The sequence below is a fragment of the Hemibagrus wyckioides genome, linkage group LG10 (assembly GCF_019097595.1).
Source record: "Hemibagrus wyckioides isolate EC202008001 linkage group LG10, SWU_Hwy_1.0, whole genome shotgun sequence".
Classification (NCBI taxonomy): domain Eukaryota; kingdom Metazoa; phylum Chordata; class Actinopteri; order Siluriformes; family Bagridae; genus Hemibagrus; species Hemibagrus wyckioides.
In genome coordinates, this window is record NC_080719.1 from 24,638,381 (window position 1) to 24,660,561 (window position 22,181).

General features: G+C 37.5%; 1 protein-coding gene across 6 annotated transcripts; it reads right to left on the reverse strand.

The window, feature by feature from the left end:
- Positions 1–1,408: 1,408 nt before the first annotated feature.
- Positions 1,409–21,663, reverse strand: si:ch211-247n2.1 (calcium-activated potassium channel subunit beta-2). 6 transcript variants are annotated; one of them, XM_058400182.1, is made up of 6 exons: positions 13,026–13,499; positions 6,537–6,635; positions 5,633–5,803; positions 4,373–4,568; positions 2,496–2,776; positions 1,411–2,401 (listed from the first exon to the last, which is right to left on the reverse strand). In XM_058400182.1, the coding sequence occupies exons 1-6, from the start codon at positions 13,088–13,090 to the stop codon at positions 2,317–2,319; spliced, it is 897 nt and encodes a 298-aa protein (XP_058256165.1). In that variant the 5' UTR covers positions 13,091–13,499; the 3' UTR covers positions 1,411–2,316. The 6 variants fall into 6 exon arrangements, with proteins under 6 accessions (XP_058256170.1, XP_058256169.1, XP_058256165.1 ...); XM_058400183.1 differs by lacking the exon at positions 13,026–13,499 and adding an exon at positions 21,511–21,661 and having other exon boundaries at positions 1,412–2,401; XM_058400185.1 differs by lacking the exon at positions 13,026–13,499 and adding an exon at positions 6,958–10,388 and having other exon boundaries at positions 1,412–2,401.
- Between the last annotated feature and the right edge of the window lie 518 nt (positions 21,664–22,181).

Here is a 22,181-nt window from a genome sequence, read left to right on the forward strand (position 1 = left end):
GCCCTGTTTTAGCTGACAGTTCAGCATACTGAAGTACTCTTAACCAGACCACAGAAAGTTTCCCATTGTTGTTGATACATTGATACATCCTTTGAATACTTGTTTCACTTGGAATTTTTGCTTTTTAGTAAGTATAAATTCTCTAGATCGCAAGACAGTGATACATCAAGCAATATAATATAAGCAATTTAAGCCATTCTAAATTTTGTAAATAAATAATTCCTAAACAATTCAAATGACATTTTAAGGAGTACTCGTGGTGTAGTAGTTAAAATGGCAGGGTCAGGAATCTGTAAGGAATAAAATAACTGGTGGTTCTGTTATGGTGGGATACAAAATTTGTCGAACCCACACATCCATAACGAGAGCATGCATAATGACATTTGAGCAGTACATCAACAATGGAGGTCACATGACCCTTTACTGTAGATTTGTACTGATTTTGCTGTAGGTTTATGTGAAATTGATTTAAAAATAAAAAAAGAAGAAGTGTGGTTGCTTTTTTATTGGAATAATTTTAGTATCTGATAATTGATAATTCACTGATGCCCTAATTAAGTTGTCATAAACTGTGATAAATTATGCTTATATACTGATCAAGCATAACATTGTGCCTAATATTTTGTTGGTCCCACTTTTGGTGCCAAAACAGCCCTGACCCGTCCTGCACTGTGAACCAGCATTAACTTCTTCAGCAATCTGAGCAACAGTAACTCGTCTGTTGGATTGGATCACACGGGCCAGCCTTCACTCCCCACGTGCTTTGGCCGCCCATGACCCTGTCTCTGGTTCACCACTGCACTACTGGATCTGAGGATTGATAATATGGACTCAAAAATAAATGAGAGAGAATTAATCACAAAAATCATCATATGAGTCACTCCTACACTTCCCTAGTCAAGTGTTCCTGTCTCAATGAGCAGCAGTTATCTTCTGGCTTTAACAGTGTCTGTGGAAACTGCCACATCAACTTCAAGTAAAATCATCCAGCTGTGGCTTTCTTATACTTTTGTAAATAACAATATCTAATAAAATGCATTCAATGGGACAATAAAACTGACAGAAGGCTGTGCATGAGGTGGAAAGAGGCTGAGAGGAAATGATAAAAATGAGGAACCCGTGCTCCGATTAGTGTCTATGGCTGTGTGTCTTCAGTGTCAGTCAGCTGACTGCAGTTTTTGGACATTTGATTCAGCCACAATTGACCTGTCCTTGTGATATTCACAGATGTTTTACTGCATGAGTCTTTGGTAGTTATCTGGAAGATTCCCTAGAATGTTGTTCATCCAGTGCTTTAATATCATTTAAAAAAGAATGCTGAAATTTCACAGTATAATCCAAAGGAAAATCTAGTTTATTAAAGAAAATTGAGTCCTAGTTTTTTTCCCCAAAAAATATTTTAATATTATAAATATGCTATTTACACACTACTTAATGTATGAGAGTATTATCAAAAGGAAATGTTCACTGACGTTTAAACACATAATAAAGTGAACTCTTAGGCACTTTTATGGTGAAAAAAAACAGAAGCTAATTTTTAATGTAACACCTCTAACATGCAAAAAAATTGTTAAAGGAGTTCCTGGATACATATATATATATATATGTTGTTAAAACTGTATTGATCTGTGTTACATGTATTAGTTTCCCACTAGAAATTTTAGAACCCATTAAAGAATTAATTACAGACTAAAATGGTCATCAAGGACAAAGTACAACTCCATTTGGTTTTACTGATGGTTTAGTAAATTAAGCTATTGATTCTCTGGAAATAAGCAGAGCTGTGGAATCTGCAATCATGCGGAGATTACTGAACATCGATCAGATCTGAGCACAAACATGAAACTGTAACTAAGTGCACATTACACAAGTTATTACTTGGTTACAGATTTATTCTTTAAGTTTAATGTGTTATTTATGCAGCAAACCTGCTGAACTTTCACAAATGCATTTTTTTTAATGAAAGCCATGAAGGTGTGTGATATTTTTCTGGTCAGCAATTCAGAAGGAGTTCATCAGTCCAGACATGGTAAAGAGCAGGTATGAAAAGCTTCATGTCAGCTCCACTAGTAAGTGAATATGACCGACACTGGACTTCACCTTTGCTGTTACCACAATTCCAGCTACAAATTTCAGTCTCCGAAAGCTCGACATCGTCCGAGAAAAATGTCTGTCCTTGTCACCGCAACACAGATTGATTAGCAAAATTTGACAGGCACATCAAACTCTTGTCACTGGTCAATGGTCAATACTATGTCTATTCCTTATAGATGCATAGAGGTTCATCATTCCATTTCTGACCGTTCATCTTTCCATTCAAATCTGGTCCTGCTTGGGTCGGCTGCACTTTTTGCTGCCCTCCACGAAGTGTGAGGCAGATGTAAGTATCACGCGATCAGTCCTGTGAGGAACATAGTGGTTAGAGAGTTGTCTCTCTCTCTTTCACTCTATTTTCTCTCTTTCCTTTGATCCATCTCAATGGCAGTCCGGCCTACCTCTTAATGCGGCTTATCCGCTCACAGAGGATGGAAAGGTATTGTGTGAGCTTGACCATGGCAACGATGAGCACGCCGATCACTAGCGTGCATGTGGGCCACAGCAGCGAGGAGAGAATGGCGGCACGACCGTAGAGGCGCGTCAGGATGGCGCTGTCCTGCTGTTCTGCTGGGTCTGTGTAACAACGCACCTGCTGCTGGACCTTCAGCCGCTCAGAGATGTTCAGTACCAAGGCATGCATCGTTGAGTGATCTTTACGGCACTTAGGGACAAAGAAACACTGTGATAAAAAAAAGAGAGAGAAAGTTTTACCATTACTATTGCAAACATTAGAGATTATTTTAGTAATTGCAGTTTTATATAACAAAGACCCTACATCCTGATTTAACTGCATAAAAACTTTATATAAAAAACTATAACTTTAAATATCCTTAGTCATTCCTGTAGGATCAGTGTCTCTTGTTGAATTGGAATAAAGTCAATAATTACTTAGAACTAAATACTATTGCACAATGATGTAATGCTTACAAAGTAATAGTCCACACTTTGATTATATATAACGTGTGTCCTGTTTCATCATGTGTTGTTTTTTTTTTTTTTGCTTTATGTTTGGTTTCTTCGTGTTCATTTTTTTGTTATGCCATCCTCAAATCCTCAAAGGTTTTAGCTCAATGCTATTCTTAGACCCTGTGACCTATTTAAGTAGTATCAGGACATGCTTTTTGGAGCCTGCGAAGCACTTCTGTAAATCATTCTGGATAAGCTATGAGGGTATTTTCCGAATGATTTAAAGGGTTCTGTGTTCTGTTGTGTTAGCTCTTGATCAGTTTGTATTTGTATCTATGTCCAGTTTTATTGTGCATTTGGAATCCTTTGCTTGTCTGTATAAATTTGGTTTTGTCTGTTTATTTTTTAAAGATAGGCGAGAGAGTTTTTACAATCTGAGACCTTTAATACTTTCTGACAGGAATAAAATACTAAATAAATGAATGCCTGCAAACCTGACAAATTACAACTGGACCAAGAAGAACAAAATACAAATATTATTGTAATGAATGCAGATCTCATGGTCCTCCTACAGGTTTCTTTTCTCGATAAATTCTCTTTTTTTTTTTTGAGAAAGGCGTCCATACGGTGGCTGAGAAGTGCAAAACACAAGAACAAACCCAAAAACACAAGGACAATTCAGACAAAGTGGAAAAGGTAGGTATAGTTAGTGAATGGAATTCTTCCCTCTGATTGGACGAGACATGGGTCTCTCAGGATCTACAGGAAGTCCAGCAGTATCTGCAGCAGTAGAAAGTGGATTGGTGTGTGTATGAACACAGCTCTGCTCTTATAGCGCTCCTTACCTCCTTTAATCAAACAAACATTCCTGGTGTGTTTTTAGAGATCGTAAACTAATCTTTACTCCATGATACACTATCAGTATATCCAACATCACACCATATGAACGTCCTTCCTCACAGTAGCACTGAATGAACTCCATTTTCTTATCAATATAAATATATATGTTTGTTATTCTCTTTAAAAGATTTAAAGTTGCACTATCGAGAAAAAATGGTTTAAAGTGAAGGCAGAACTCCACACATGTACAAGAAATAAAGTTAGATACACAATTTCCTACTTCCTGTAGAGCCTGAGTGACAGATGTCTCGTCCAATCAGAGGGAAGAATTCCATTCACAAAAACTATACCTACCTTTCCCCCTTCATCTGAATTCTCCTTGTGTTTTTGGATTTGTTATTGTGTTTTGCACTTCTCGGCCACCATATGTCTACCTTCGAAACATCTCCCACTAGAACATTCCCAGGAAGTAAAATCAACTCTGAATTAAAGTTCCCATTATGTTCTGTGTTTTGTGCTTTGTCTATACCTCAGGATTGTCCTCCTGGGTTTCCTCATTGTGGGACAGTTTCAGTATTCGTCCTGATGAGTTCAGACTGACGTACACCTGCAGGCACGGGTATCTGGAGCTCTTCCGGCACTCTGCTCCACAGCTGTAGCTACAGTTAATTTCCCCAATAATAGTTGCATTTAGCACGGTACAGCTTGACTCCTCTGTCCACACACTGAAGGATAGAGAGGGACAGGGGTGAGTGAAGAGGATATACAGATAGAAGATGACTGATTCTGTATGTTCTTATCTAGACATGTAATAAAAGGCAGGAGTATACACGGAAAGTGGAAAATAAAGTCTGCAACTTGGTTTCTCTAAAGAATTCATTTCTAAGCAATGCACAACAAAGTATTATCCCTAACGTGACTTCTGTAGGAAGATAAGAACCCAAAAAATGATTTCTGGCCTATTTTCCTCATTTATAGGTGCACAGTATGTACTCATGTTTTATATTTAGACCTTGCTAAATATCATTTGTATGGAAGTTAATTACATCTTAGGAAATTTCCATTTTGCTGATATTCGGGTATTTTACAGAATCCTGCCTTTTTTTAAATCCAGAAACAAGTGAAATTTCTTTAGACTTGTAAGTTGCTGAGATATTGAACAGGTCGTTATCGATATTATATTATAATCGGCTTAAAAACTTTGGTATGATTTTCCATCATGAGCAGCGTTATTATTTGCAGTAATTGTGACAGACGAACCAACAGATTGTGCTTCTCTGTTTATCAGAATACACAGTGCCAATCTGGAGCTTGACTTATTCAGACTTCTGTTCTGATTATATTTCTATTATCCCAGCTTTACACTCAGCATATGTCAGACTTAAGGTTTAGATCTTTTGATATTAATCACCCATTCCATTAATTTCATTGAATGTCTGTTTCATCTCACATGTGAAATATTTGGCATCTTTGTTGAATCTGAGTTTATACCAAGAATCTGTCATGGTTTGGCTTAAAGTGTTTCATAGGACAGAAAAGTGGGATATGAACATTTTTGCAGAAACAACAGATCAGATTCATTATTGCTAATATGCACATTTATGATTGGTCAAGATCTACCAATTCATAAACTTTCTTTGTACATACATTACTGTCACGATCCTGTGAATTTCGTGGTAACAGATTAGGTTCTTTCTGCATTCATTGACAGTTTGGATGGATTTAATCATCGCTCTCTATATAAAATTATTTAATGTCACAGACTTTAAAAGTGACTGAATATCCATACCTGTCTGAATATGACCGCACCATTGTAATGCCCAGGACAAAGTACATCATGACAGAAAAGAAGATCATGCTAAGCCCAAGGAGAATAGCTCTGTCCTCTCCTGCTTTCAGTGCGGTCACAGTCTTCTTCTTGTCCAGAATGTCATATTCTCTAATCTTCTGATAAATGGTCCTGGACGTCAGATAGAGACATAAAGCTTAATGGCTTATTCTACTGGAAAAAGAACACCTACAGGCTTCCAGACAACTGGACAAATCCTGTTCCTTAGTATTAGAAGGTTCTCTCCAATTCAGTCTTAACTTAAACTCATAATATGCATGATATGTTGAGCATTCAACCCCCCATACAGAGCCAATAGCTAACTAATTTGCCTCTAATTCCCATAAGAAACTCAGAGAGACTCAATTAACAAAGCCGCAATGGATGCTAATAGGATTTACCCTTCAAGATCAAACAAACATAAAGAGTTCTATTGAAGTCCATCTAGATTAAAGAGCATCAATAATCAATGGCGCAAAGTAAAAGAGGAATTTATTTACAACTTCTGCATGTTTAAGACACATTCAGCATTAATATGGTAATAGGATAGACTTTCTAACACACAAGGTACACTCTAAACAAAAATTTATTTGTTGGAAGCATTTAATTAAGGAGTGAATTCCAAACCAAACTCAATTCAACCACAGGAAATTCAAGAGTCTTTTGAAAATGCATGAAAATGTGGCTTACTTGTATAAGCGCTAACTTGAAAGATTTATGTAAGGTGAAATGAGGCATATTGAGACTTTTACTCCCATTTAACTTACACAGTGTCCTAATTACTGTGTAAGAGTAAACTTTCAAAAAATGAGTTCAAATAACAATTCAACAGCGCAAAATGTTCTGAAATGAGCAGATAGCATACCTTCTTTCATTTCCTGATCCCTGAGGTCCTTTGGATCCAGCCCACAGGAACATCCTCCCAGCACTTTCCAAAGTACTCGACAAGGACTGCTGGGATAATCTATTGGGCACACACACTCTCAGTCAACCATGAGTGCTCAGGTCTTGCATCCCTCCACTGTTTCCACTATTAAATATCAAAAGCTGGGGAAACATGAATCTCTCGCGAGCAAGTGTTTCTCTCTGAGTCAGGGCTCAGAGCCAGCATCACTCACAACATTCTGAGACGCTTCATCGTGCACAGAGGTTGGAAAACAAAACCAGGGAAGGGTCTTGCGTCGATAAAGTTAAAAAAAAAAAAAAAATTCCAAGAGCCAGCTGAAGAACACAGCAGGAGAAAATGATCAAGGCATAGTCCTCAGGGAGGAGTGAAGTGTGTCTACCTGAATAAAGCAGCTCTCTACAAACATAGCTGACATCAGTCGACGGGTCGCCTTCATCTGCTCCCTCATTTCCTGCTTGCTTGTTTGTTATTGACTATTCATAGGTAGTGAGCGAGCAGCGGGATGGGGGGATAATGAGCAGAGCACTGGGCAGGGAAAGGAGCACCCACCATGCTACTGATCCCCAATAGCATCAGTGACTACCTCCCTCCCTCACCCACTCTCTCATTTACTGACTCACCAAGCAAGCAAGAGAACAGTGGGTGGGGGGTGACCATTCTTCAGAGCTTCCTTGTCTCCAGCAGCTGGCCACTGATTGGCCTTTATAGCACATCGGTGACACAGGTGTTTGAGGGCTCTTGCGAGTGGCTGCACACACTTGTGAAAGTAACAAAGGACGGCTTACCTGAAGTACATTTGTGAGTGTGTGGGGGATACATCAGTCCAAATAAACCCATTCAGGTCCATTTAAATGGCCCAGATCATTTGTTTATAATTTGTTATTGTTAGTGAGTGAGTGGGTGTTTAAGTAAGCAAGTGATTTAGTGGCATGTAAATGTGAGAGTAAATGAGGGGTTGAGAAGAACATTGAGTAAAGACAATGAATGAGGTATAAATGATCGTCTGGGTATCTGAGATAAATACGGTTTTGGAAAAGGGAAAAGGGGAATGAATGAATGACTGTTTAGCAAGGGTCTGGAAAAAGGAGTTGATAAATGAAGGACTGATGGACAAACACTGAATTTGAGTGAATGACCAAGGCATTGGTTGAATCAATGATGAAGGATAAATGAGGGTCTGTTTTAGGGAACTTATTAAATAAATGGTGGATGGACATATGGTGGTCTGGTTATGTGAATTTTGAGTGAATGACTGAGGGAAAATTATAGGCAAGGTATCAATGATAAAGGGTTTGGTTTAGGGAATGGTTAAATGAATGACTGAGAGATAAATGAGTGTCTCGGAAAGGGAACAGGTGAATAAATGAGGAATGGTTTGGATAAGGGAATGGATGAATGAATGACAAATAAATGAGAGTTTGAGTAAGGAAACATGTAAATGAAGGATGAACAAATGAATGACTGAATAAATGACTGATTGAATGAATGAGAAACATACTATGGGAAAGAGTGAGAAATTACAGTGAAGCTTGTGGTGGATGACTGAGCCACTGAGGGAGTAGGTGAGTGACTAAGGGACTCTGGTTAATTGAGTTGAGCGAATGAGTAGGTGACGATGGTAATTGGAGGCCAAGTGAATAACTGAGGTCATCAATAGCGTGACACAGTGAGAGAATTACTGTTTCAGTGGAATAAATCTAGAGCCATTGGCAGTGTTTTTCACTTTGAACAGAATCACCAAGATGTGTTTTAATAGATCAGCCAAATGCTATATGCCTTTGTAATTACCTTGGAGTGCAATTATGTGTTGTAATTTTAAGAGCAGGGACATGTAGAGCATTACCAAAACATCTGGACCTTTTTTAAAAATGAAGGCATGCATCATCAAATTGACGAAATCCTGACAACAAACATGCAGTGATATTTGTTTTTGGTGCATCCAGGTTAAGCTAAAAATAGCTGTGATGATGTGTTCAGAAGAATAGTACCTACATGCTTGCAGGGGTGGTTTTTATGATATAAATGGATGATTTCTATTGGATTGGATATGAGTGTACACTATTGTGTAGGCAAGAATGTTGTCCTTTCTGAGGTGTTGATACTTGTATTGCTAAATAACATGCTAATATTCCTGTCCAGAGGCTCGAAGAACATGAAGATACTGATAACTGATTATTCTCCTCTTTACTCACAGCTGTTTGTGGAAACCATACAGCTACCAGTTCAAACCTCTGACAAGTGAATGGTATCATTTTCTGTTTCATCTCCGAAACAGATAAATTAATAGGGCTTAATAGAAACAAGTATTCACATTGTTGTGGAAGAAAATGACTCCACATGCAGTGTCTAGGACTGACTGCTTTAAAATGTTGGAGAAGAAAGTAAAAATAAAGTGTGTTTTTATGGTGCTCCGTGTCCACTGGGCCTCGTTAGCAATGTTATGTTTATTAGTTCTACGATCCCCTGTGCATTTATTTAAGACATAATTACATGCCTAATGTTGCATGAAAATTGTGACACTAATGAGAACAATGGAAGTAAACTGCTAACAAAGCAGAAAATAGTTGATGAAGTTAAAGTGAAATCATTTCTGTTTCTGGAATGAATGTGACCATGCTGTGACTCTGAATCACATTGTCCTTCCTTTACCTACTACTACTACTACTACTTATAACTTGCAAAACTGTTTACTTCACAGTCATTTATGTTAAAGTTTATATATAAATGCATCCATTTTATAATGATAAAATTTCTAAATCAAAAAGCTCCATATTATAAAAGACTAGCAATATGAACTGCGTTATTATTTATGACATGTTCTTTTGTGACTGTTCTTTTACTTTTCCACCACTTTCTCTGTAACAGGACGAGCTGCATTATTTCTGTCTTATTAACTTCAAGGCATACAGAAGGACCAATGGTTTATAGCTGCTATAATGGAAGTCATAACAGGAACCAACATGTTTTATGGACATTACAGACCATTAAGCATCACTACCTGTATAAATGGATAAAGGTATGACTTGTTGTTTAATAAATTGACAATTAGCCAATTAGCAAATTCTCACTCTATTTACTGAATCCACTTTTAACACATTTTGATATTGAACCTTCTGGTCATTCACTTCATACCTATAAACAAGGCACTGTACTCTGACATCTAAAAACTCAGCAAGCAGAAAGTTTTGTCTGACGTTAAATTAAATACGTGTTCACAATTAACACTATGGCAGATTTTACTCCATAAGCAGACCCGGGATTTTAAAAGTGGTTTTGTCTCATTAAAAGTATAAAATTGCTTAACAACTATCCAACAAAACATATTTTAGGTATAGTAAATATATATATATATATATTTTAGAACTCTAATGACATTTTCCCTGTGTATTCATTTACCATTCACATCAAGCGGAATGTGATTACCTTTTAATGAGTGCATTTTCTGGTCATTAATCTAACGAGAGTTTCATTATGGAATATTTCTACTCTGCTGGTCAGAAAGGGATGCTTATCCAAACACACGCTTATAAAAGTGCATGGAATATTAAACGATCTCCGCTGTGCAGCTGATGCAAATGCAGGTGGATAAACAAAAGAGGCCACTATGCAAACCAAACTGATCTGAGATCTGAGGTTTCCATACTGAGAGACCTTCTGTTCCTGTTAATGAAACAGAAATATGGAAGCAAAACTAGCTCAGAATCTTCAATGTGTTATATCTCAGACTAAAAAGCTGTTTATTTAAAATATTAAAGACTGAATAATAGACATTTACTGCAAGTGTGTAGATACTGCCTGCTATCAGTAGATATTTTGCATGGTCATGTGATCATCCTCCTGTATCCTTTCTTTCTTTCTTTCTTTCTTTCTTTCTTTCTTTCTTTCTTTCTTTCTTTCTTTCTTTCTTTCTTTCTTTCTTTCTTTCTTTCATCATAAATTGTATTTATCCAATAGGTGAATATGAGATAAGCATCATATTATACCTTTATGCACTTTTTATCCATTTAAGTCTACATGCAATACACTTCTCTTATTCTATTTTCCTTCCCCATTCCCCCAATCCATACACATCTGTTTATCCCATATCTCATTCCCTGTTTCACGTTACCTTTATCTCCTTCTGTTTCTGCTTTCGTTATTTGTATTTCAGGCTCTGTCTGCTTGAATATAGATTATGATAAAGTACTTGCTCGTGATTACTGTTTCTGTGAGTGTTTGCTCAGTCTGCTTGTTCCAACTGTGAGCATAGAAAAAAAAAACCTAATGAAACATTCTGTACGCACTTCCTGCCACAGAAACCTTTCTTTCTAGATCTCTGGGTCCTTGATTGTTTACTCACCCACACGTTCTCTGTTTGGTTTAAGTCAAGTAACACATCTCCAACCTCGCAAAAGGCTTAGTCTGTAGTAGTCGCTCCAAATTTGATTCATGTTTAAGCTTCTGACAGAGGTATTTTAGAAGCCATTGTACAGACTACATATCCTGCAACCTGTTATCATTAAAGTTTTGAGCTCAGCATTTGCTGTGTACAGTACTGTCAACTCTCATTATTTTATGGTGAGCTTCATTAACCAATAATTTATCTCCAGGTATCTAAAACTCCAAAACACAATGAGCATAGTACTGTCATTGACAGAATCCAGCGATGTTGTTGTTCCTGGTATAAATTGTCTTGCAGGGTCAAAAAGACATCAATATGAGATTTCATGGAAACAACACCACCAGCAATGAGGGAAAAAAATATCACAAAATAGTATGAAGAATCAGCGCTGGGGTTTATATCATTCTAGCCCAGATTGTAGATTCAAGCAGCCTATCAGAGAGACAGTCATGTCTGGTGATTATGGCAGAAAATGGCTTTAGAGGAGAAACTAAATTAAGATACACTGAGCACACAGCGTTCAATAAAAAGTACAAATTACACAAAAGAACAGAACAGCAGACAGAACTGAAACGTTTAATATCAGTTTCCTGACAGTCAGAACATCTGTCTTTTACATGTCATTTATAACCAGATGCTGCTCTCATCTTCAACAAAAGTGTGACCAGGTCATTCAAATGGTGAAAGAGAGGACAGGGAACTAAAGCTTTTTTTGGAATTCTTGAGTCTGTTTAACATTGACTTTGTTTCAGTGTTTCTATCGTGTGTACTGATAAATAAAGCTTTCTCGATGCAACCGACTGAGAGAAGATAATCTAAGCTAAAGCTCAGTGGAAAGAGTTCAGTGCAAATCTCTACGCTCTTCACCCAGAGTGCTTTATGTGTTTTTTTGCTCCAGCTGGGGGCTATTTTTTAAACAGTGACGTGATTTTGGAGGAACAAAGCTACGGGATCGTTGTGATTCTACAAACAGTCCTTTTTCTTTTTTTTCCTCAAGATGTCCTCTTTCAGATCTTTATGTAATTTTAACATCAATCACTCCCAGTTAAACACAGATCGTCACGCTAAAATTACTCTTCCCAGACCAGTATTCACCTCTAAATTACATGCTTAGGGAGGAGGAATAAGCAGTCGCAATTCCAAAGGGAAAATGTTCATTCTAACAGGATCCTAACAATCCTAATAATCAAAGCCAAAAACACTGAAACCAGAGGTGGAATAATTCCAACATGTCAGTTCATTGTAAAACAAAAAAATGCCTGTTTTTATAATGCACTAACTACCCATATTTCTGACAAAGCCATTTTATAATTCATTAAAAATATACAGTTGTATAGTTAGCTAGGAAATACGCAGTATTGTGCTTTAAAGCATGCTCTTCAGTAGCTAGTATGGAGTATTAAATAGTTACAGTGTGCAGTAACAAGAAGTGTGTAGTTACATACGGTGAAGAATGCAAGCCTGTGCCATCCTCATTACAGTATAAGAGTTTAATAATTCGCCTATAGACAGCATCAACAATTTAATAGAGCAAAGCTTACCTTTAGGGCACTGTATACTTAAACAAAATGAAACAAAACACCAACCTTCTTGTCATTTCCTAGTTTAAGTTCAGTGCATTCTAAAAGAAACATTTATATAATATAAAATATATAATATACATATTAAAGCTCTGTTTGATTAATTCTGCACTTACAGGCAATAAAATCCATATAATATCATGGGTAGTGTCACTGAGTGTCAGCGTCCATGCGATATTAATAAAGTCCAGTGAACACTAAATTAATACGACCTTGTGCTGTTCTTATCTCGCAGATCACTAACTGCGGATTTGTTAACACTGTCAGTGATTTCTTTCCCCTCTTTTTTTTTTAACATCATTTACTCTTAAAGAAAACATTGCTGCCAGCTGTCTGGTGGCAAATATTTGCTCAACACCATGAGAGCAGCCTGCTAACTGGTGCAGCCTGAGCGAATTTCACCCCACAACTATCTCAACCATATATCCCTTTTTATTTATTTTTTATTTTATTTTATCAAGCCAATGGAGTTGCATATTGAAATACCTGCATTCGCACAGTTGTCTCTGGCTGTTATAGGATGAAGCGCAGTCGCAGTAAGAAGTAGCCATTATTTCAGCGCTTTAAGCATGGTCAGGCTTCTGTCAACAGATTATTCAGCAGGGCCAGACTAACTGGCAATAAAGGACTGACATGCCACTCCTGGGGCAAGCGCCACACACACATTTGTCAATATTGTTTTGTGGGCAGGAGGGGAGGGATCATGACAGCGGCTATCAATTGGCTCTTCCAGTCCAACCTCTGGTTGGGAATCCACTCAGCAGGCTGTTAATCTTCCTCATTTAGGCCCAAGTCATTCTGAGGCAGACCAACAGTAGGGTAAATAGCTTTAAACAACAACAGTGATAAATTACAGACAGCTCTGACGCATATGCTAAGTCTTGCATTATGAGCTGCACTAAGGGTTTTTTTTAGCTGCTAAGTTTTGCTCCCCATCTCATTAAGTATTTCCTGATGGTGCACAACTACAGAAATAAAGAATTTGAAGAATAGCTGCCTAGTATAGTCTTGTATGTTGCTTATTCCAGATTGCCAATCATTTGACTGATTTCAAACAGCTTTTTATGATGAAAACAACCAAGGCTGATTGGTGTAATCAGAACTTGCCTACAAAAGTTCCATTCATTATATGTGTTTGTGACTGAGCAATCAAACAATGACCAACGCATTAAAAAAATTATATATATATATTAAAAACAAAAACAAACAAAAAAAAAAACAACAGTAATTGATTGCCACATGAAGGTCATAGCACAGGCTCTATCAATAAGTGAGACAGATTCCTATCCAAAGGAATATCTATTCAGCTTGAAATCTTTAGCAATGGCTTTAATTGTCATCATTGATGATGAGTTGATGAACAGTTCTGCAATTCAAACCAATAACCTTCCACTCTCTAGTGTTGAACCTTAACTAAAGAGCTCATAATGTTTCAGTATATCTACACTGCACTTCACCTACAGTATCTTTCTAGTATTGGGTTAATGCAGGAAACATTTGGGCCATCTTTGGATGATTAATGGTTCCAGCTTATTCAAGAGGTTCTAGGAAAAAAGTGAAAAGTGTTTTTCTAATAATGTAGCATTTTGGACTGTGATGGTACTGGTATCTGTTTATAGCTCCAAATATCCATATCTAAACCTGAAGCTGGTGTGTCCTATACTGAAAGTTGTTTTTAGTTTTTGAATTTAATGTGAATCCTACCACTGGTGAAGAAACCATGGGGTAAAAACTGGAAAAGGTACAAATGCCAGCACTGTTATCAGGATCTGTGAATTCTGAGTTGATGAGCTGGGGCTGTGTTCTAGCATCCAGGTTCAGAAGAATTAATTGCACTCAACAATGGTAAGTTATTAAGTGTGTGGGCTGGAAATGAGCCACCATTTATTTGTCTTCTAGGACAGAAACTTCTCCAGGCCACTGGCTCTGAGTGCTGCAACTGGCATCAGAGCATCCTGTCTAACAGGTCCTTACTCCAAATGAAACTGTTTCAAAAGGCACCATGGATCTGCTTGTTTTGGTATGTTTAACCTGGACTCTCTGACGGAAGTATGCCATTTATGCACATGCACTTCCTGATATAACTCAAAACCCTGGCTTGTCAGCACTGGTATGGCTACAGGTTGGGAAGGTCAAATGGAAAACTTTGCTTGCGTGCATGCTTTAGCTTTTTATGTTCCACTGGAATGCTCCAAGGTCAAACACATCATCACATTCAATTGATCAGTGGGCCTTTATTTGAGGATGTATAGCATGGATTCAGTAGTGATAAGTGATATATATTTATGGGTTATCTTACTTCATTGTAACTCAATACAAATAATTTAAATTTGATCTCATCTTTCTGTTTTTGACCCCTTTGGCTCTCCATGCTCTACACCTGTTTTTGGCCTTGTAAGCTTTTCACTTCCTTTTTATGGTCTAATCATCCTGTTCTGATTGTTCTCTTGCTCTCCCTGTTTCTACTCTTACATGCATATATGATTTATCTTACATTTATAATATTTTTGGACTGTCACAATGATTCTAATACAACCTGGACTACATTAATACTGCAAAGTATATGTAACTATATAAGACTGTCCAACAACCCACACAAAGGCATGATAATGTACAAAGTTACAGAGAACCAGTATCAGTTGCTGCATTACACACACCACCACCTCCACCACCACCAGCAACAACAAAAGAGTTCAACAAATCTATAAATTCTATGAATAACTTATGATGCCATTTATTCCACCAGTTCATCATTGGTATCACCCCCAAGCATTTCCAGTGTGAATTAAATCACATCAGATCAGACGTTATTAATTCAATTTGACTGAAGTTGATATTATTTTGTCTAGGCTGGTGCCAGATCCTGACACACCTCTAATGCTGTTGCTTCTCTCTTCCTCTGGACCTGCCAGACTCATCCTGATGTTCTGCTTCTGCTTGGATCTTTCTACACATGTGACTTCTGGTGCTGTGGATGGTCCCTCATACATACCCAAGTGATTGCATTCCTGAAAAAAATGTCACCCTTGCTTCATGATATAATTACAGCTGACAATATATATGTATTGTAGATTTGTAACTGCTGCTGTAATCATAAAGACTGTCCTGTGCTCATGCCATGATTCTTAGTGTATTAAGAGATAGCAACTTCAGTTCAAACGTTTCTTCGGTGTAAAGGATCAGGATTAATTCATTAATAGTCATATTGATTTTCCTAGACAGTAGAATGGTATTTAATGCTCACTTGTGCTTAAAGTCAGAACTGCGCATAGCTGAGACTTCACGTCTGTTTTCAGCAGACTGTCCCCTGCCTGAACTTCTCTCTAAATATCACATAGGTCTTTAGATATGTCTGAAGTCTGTCTGCAATTTTGGTATTAAATCCTGTTAATCAGCTGTGAATACACACATTCATCTGCCTTTACTCTGCTCCAGCTATATACTGTAACGGTTTGTATTCACACTATCCAGTGTCACCCAGAAGAAAATGGGTTCCCTTTTGCAGTCTGCTTCCTCTCTTTGTCAAGTTTCTTTGTCATGTTGTTTCAGGGAGTTTTCCTTGCCACAGTCAGCCCTGGCATGCTCATTATGGATCTAAATCTACATGAAGATCTCTCTAAAGCTCCTTTGTGACAATGCCTATTAGTCTCATACAAACTGGAATGGGATTAACAACACTGTTCTAAGCCACCATGACCATACCATATAATATTATTTTAATTAATTCAAATTCATTGCCATACAGAATTTTTCAATGTGCTACTTTGCTTATCCTGTGCTAGCTTCCTTAATACTGCTTTTCTCATCTCAGGCACACAGAGGACATCAGAAGGCCACAGGAAAACCAGGATAAAGAGCATAATGCCCTCAACTGTGAGAGATTTAGATTTCATGTAATCAGGCCTGCTTGTCCTCAGGTGCCACTTCAAATGCCCATTTGCAAAATTTACACAACTGGGAGGATGAAATAGAGAAAACAAGAGCTACGTGCCTTCCAGTATTGATATTATTCTTGTTTGGATCGGACCTTTCTGCTTTGACAGCTCACACTGGTGTTCATGAGTGACTGATATCTGTTAGCAGACAATTCAGTAATGTAGCATGCATGATATATCTGATATATACAGTATATCTTGTAAATAAATTAACTCAGTTACATTTAGATATCAGGTTTGGCCTTGCCATTAGGGGGCACAAGCTATTATTTAGACAGCTATTTATTAAATTAGATGGCATAGAGAATGCTGCTGGATTTCTGGGGGAGGAAGCGATGTTGGAAACTGACAGCCCTAAGATTGAGGAATAGTTTCCTGGTGTATGGACCTTTTATGTTTAATAGACTCTTAGCCAACTCTGCTTATGTAGTTTGTGGGCATTTATCGTGTTAATATCAAACAGATCTGTGTGAAAGATTGATTATTGACATCATAATCAAATAAAGTAGAATATTATTTGCTCTAAAGGTGAAAAGCTAATCAATTCACTATTAGAGAAAAAAATAATGAAAAACAAGCACTTCTTTTCCAGGAGTGGAAGTGCATATGCAGTAAAATTACTAAATTGTACTAAAAGCACAAGAATTGCATTGATAATGGATCAGTTTCTTAATCAAATTTACTGCGGTTTTTGTTATTGATTTTTTTTTGGGGGGGGGGTGTTGTTTTTGACTAGCTCTTTACACGGTGAGATCTTAGCAAGCAAATAACATTAGGCCAAAGTAACATTAGGAAGTAACCTAAATGAAATTATATTTATGTTTTCTGAAAAAAGAAAGAAGAAAAGTCAAATGATATTGTTCATAGAAAAACTTGGTAAGAAATTATTTTTTGGCTGTTTTTTTAGAATTCAGAAAGAAAAATGGATTTGTGTGACATCAAGCTTGTAATGTGGCCACAGCCAAAAACACAAAACTGTTATCATGGACAGATCAGCCTTGCTGTACTGCAGGCACAAAATGAGAAAGAAAATATCATTTAATATAATGGAATTGCTTGACAGTTTGTCAGAAACTGGGCATGCCTCAAACCCAACAGGATCAGAACTGTATAGCCAAGGTTAAAGTGGAGCTCCAGGATAAAATAAATAGCTGCCATTCCTACAATTAACAGAAGAGTCCCACACAATCCACTAGTCTTTACAGGGATCTAAAATAGTCTGTGTTATCTAACACACTCATAGTTTATTTAACATACTCATCATTTAGAGCTCAACAGACTGTCTGGTGTTTTAGGTGGTAATGGGATGTCACTGTGCTTCGCCCTGGCATGTTTCACAGTGTAATAGTGCTAAAATTAGAAGCAAGCAGAAGTGCTGGGTGGGTGGGCTCCTGCTGATCATCCTGAAGGTCAGACAGTATAGCTGGAACAGGACTAAAGGTCAGGGTGGATGGGCAACATAAGAAAGATATCCTGGAGATATACATGTGAATGGAGGTGTACTCAGAAATACACACACAGACAGGCAAGGATGTCTTCCTGATCAGTAAAGCCATCTGTCGTCAGTATAATGATCTCTAACCTGAATTCTCTCTTTAAATCTCCCTAACTAAAGTCTAAAATTAAATGATTGTATCAGTGAGAGCTGCTGAATGTCATGAAAAGTTGAGATGTCATTCAGAATGCTATGAGGTTTGATAAAAAGAGACTAAAACATACAATTTTAAATGGAATTTGTCTCTGGGCTAGACTTTTCTGACAAAGTTTATTCAAACACCCGCCCCCACATAGCACTACAAAAAATATCGGTTTAAAAAAAAATTGAACATAATAACAGAATACAAAACTGATAATGAATGATATAATGGAATATAATAAATGTGCAAACAAAAAAAATCTTGAGAAGCTTTGCAACTCATTCTTTTAACAATGTACATTCTAGGTAATTCTCAAAAAACCTTAAAAAGCATTCTTTGCCATGATGCTACAGTATTTCAGAAATGATCCTTACATTCTTTGCAAAAAGATATGACAACATAAGTGCTTTGCATGAAGCACCGAAACATCAGCATTACTACCATTATAAAACTAGCCTTACTGTTATAAAATTAGCATTATCGTTATAAAAGGTCCAACTCAAGCAGATTACTTGCGAAATACAAAGAACAATTCAGGACTCAATTTGTTTGTGTTATTAATTTTATGTTCCAGTACTTCCATGCCAAGGAGCTTTGTCCTACCTCCAGGTGTCAGCAGCAGTTTAGCCGTTTCTGCCGATAGGATTAGTTTAACCAGTTTCTGAGAGTCAATGTTGGTCACTCGGTTGCGCTAATGCTGGGTGTAAGCCGACATGCTCAAAACATTTCACATAGCATGTAGTGCAATAGGAGTGACAAGCACAATAGACTCACTCCCAGACTTAAAATTAGCCGGCTACTGTGAATGTATGCATGTGTCACACGGGGTTACTTCTTTGGCTGAAGTCACTAACTTTTGGTGTCCTTTAGGGCGAGTCAGGATTGTGCCATGATTTTTATTTGATTATTGTCCTAAATAATGGATTTAAAGATGCTGTTCAAGATGCTGTTTGTTTATGTATGTTTGTTAACAAAATGTGTCATGTGACACCAAGATTAATTTAGGGGTTTCACATTAAGGTGGACGAAAACTTATGCCCTCACAACTAAACTGATTTTCCAGTATTATGGGCTGTTTTATGTAGATGTGGGCCTAATGTTGAAGCACAGAAGTGCTTTATATTACAATTTCCCTTCACTGGAACCAAAGGAGTCCAAACCTGTAGCATGACAATGCCCCTGTGCACAAAGCCAGCTCCATAAAGACATGGTTTGCAGAGATTTGTGTAAAAGAACTTGAGTATCCTGAGCCCTGGCTTGAACATTACTGAACACTTTTTCAGACGAACTAAACCCCAGGCCTTCCTCACACCAATGCCTGATCTCACTAAAGCTCTTGTTTGTAGAACCATCATAAATCTTGGCAGATACTAAATCCATTTCAGTTCCCGGTCACACTACGAAATGTTGAAAAGAATATTAGCAAATCATGGTATTCACCCTCTTCACACTTGTACAAGTCTGATTAGGAAATGTTTAATGACGGTTACTACAAATGAAGGTATTGCTAGTTATTAAATACAAAGGTTCACATTCTTGTCAGTCTGGAGTGTTTATGATAATTATTCAAAATTATATGATCATAAATCATAAGTTCCTGTTTACACAACTGTACCTTTTGAATATGTACTAGTTATATATATAGAGTAATATAGTTATACACCGATCAGCCATATCATTATGAGCAGTGACTGGTGAAGTGAACGAGACTGAGTATCTCCTCATCATGGCACCTGTTAGTGGGTGGGATATATTAGGCAGCAAGTCAACATTTTGTCCTCAAAGTTGATGTTAGAAGCAGGAAAAATGGACAAGTGTAAGGATTTGAGCGAGTTTGACCAAAAGGGCCAAATTGTGATGGCTAGACCACTGGATCAGAGCATCTCCAAAACTGCAGCTCTTGTGGGGTGTTCCCGGTCTGCAGTGGTCAGTATCTATCAAAAGTGGTCCAAGGAAGGAACAGTGGTGAACCGGAGACAGGGTCATGGGCGGCCGAGGCTCATTGATGCCAGTGGGGAGAGAAGGCTGGCCCGTGTGATCCGACCCAACAGACGAGCTACTGTTGCTCACATTGCTGAAGAAGTTAATGCTGGTTCTGATAGAAAGGGGTCAGAATACACAGTGCAGGACGGGTCAGGGCTGTTTTGGCAGCAAAAGGGGGACCGACACAATATTAGGTAGGTGGTCATAATGTTATGCCTGTTCAGTGTATACAGTTGTATCCAGTTTCTGCAAAAATAAAAATCATTTATAATCTGGTGTCACCTAGATGAAGATGGTTCCATTTGAGTCTGGTTCCTCTTTAGGATTTTTTCCTCATGTCATCTCCTTGCCACCATTTTGTCTCTGGCTTGCTCAGGGAATTTATACATTTCTGTAAAGCTGCTTTGTGTCCTGGTGCATTGTTAAAATCGCTATACAAATAAAATTCAGTTTAATTTAACTTAACAACACTGTGGTATAATGAGTCGTAAAAACCAGTTAGACATGTTCCCATATGCAAATACCAACTGTTCATCACTGGTTTCACAAGGGCACAGAGTTCAAACTGTTCACAGAATCTTGCTTTCTTCATGGGGTAAGTGTCTAGGTGTTGTTGCTGTTGTTGGACCAAACCAAGTGTAGGCAAAAAGTTGAAGTGTAAAAGGTGTAAGTAGCTCATCTTAGCTAACTATTACACATTTTTCTGTAACAAATTCAGGCAGTTCTGTTTTTCTAGCATGTATCTGCCATCTAGAGGACAAGATATTAATCTGCAGTGGACTAGATGCCCACTCCTGTTGGTGTGGTGTGATGCCAGTGAAAATTTCCTTGAAGTCTTCCAACAAATCCAGCGATTATTCCTTGCCGTCTGAAGACTCTGGAGACTTTGGAGAACATTTACACACTATTTTTAATTTTTATAATAGTGTTAACTTTGCACCTGATTGATGACTGTGTTATTTGCCTTCTTTGGCTCACTAACTTTTTTATATTCCATCCCTTTTGTGTTGTTGAGACTCTCACTGTGTGTCTCTGTGATTGTGTCTGTGTTTGGGTTTCAGCCTTTCCCAGTTTTTCCGGTTATTGCTTTTCATTTCTTTTCTTTTTTTTGTGTGTGTGGAGGGTTTAAATGAATCAGAAAACAGTTCACAGAATTGTTACGGAAGTACACAAGCAACATGTAGAAGCATTACACACTCCACATATAAATGATCACACAACACATTACAAACCCAGATCAAAGTAAACATCAGCAGAAAGTAGGAGTGTAGTTTCGAGTTATGACGCAGATTTAACCTGATAAAGATCTGCTGAAGTGATAAAAAATAAAAAAATATTGCGAAAACCATGAAAGGATTTCAAAATGATAGAAGTTAGGCAGAGAGATAGAAAAAACAAAACAAGAAACCATCTTACCCATCTCTTCTCACAGATCTTTTCACATGTCTCTCGTGGAGCATGGTGCCCTGTTTGTGCTTTTGGCCCTTACTGTTTCTTTGTTCTTGTCCAGAGGAGGAAAGACCGGAAAGAATTGCGGGTGTTTATGTTCTTCTGGCACAGGAAAGTCGTGGTCTGAACTATAAGAGAAAACAAGCAACTTTTCACATGAGCATTTCTCACCTAACAAATTACAACTAAAAGTATGAAAAAAGCTTAGAATTTAACAAATATTAAATTCTAAAATTAAATAAAAATGTTAATAAAAGAAAGATTGTGTCTACAAAAAATAGTGAATAGTGAAAAATAATAGTAAAGTTTGTTTCAATGTTCTTTAAATATACAAAAATCTCAAAAAACGAATAAATGTAAAAAAAAAATCAAAGTAAAATTGATTCTTTTTTTTTCCCATTCATTTACTCATTCAGTGGTCACAACAGGAAGACAGTAGGAGGGAGGAGTAGGAAGGAGGATGCTGGAGAAAGCAGAGAACACTTTATAACACTTTATAAACGATGCAAAAGAGAGTAGCTTAGTCTCACAACTCAAACTCCAAAGTGCTAAAATGGACTGGTGGTGCCTAGGCTTCCAATCCATTGTGTCCCTGACCAGAATAAAGTGGCTAGTGAAAATAAACGAATACAAAAATG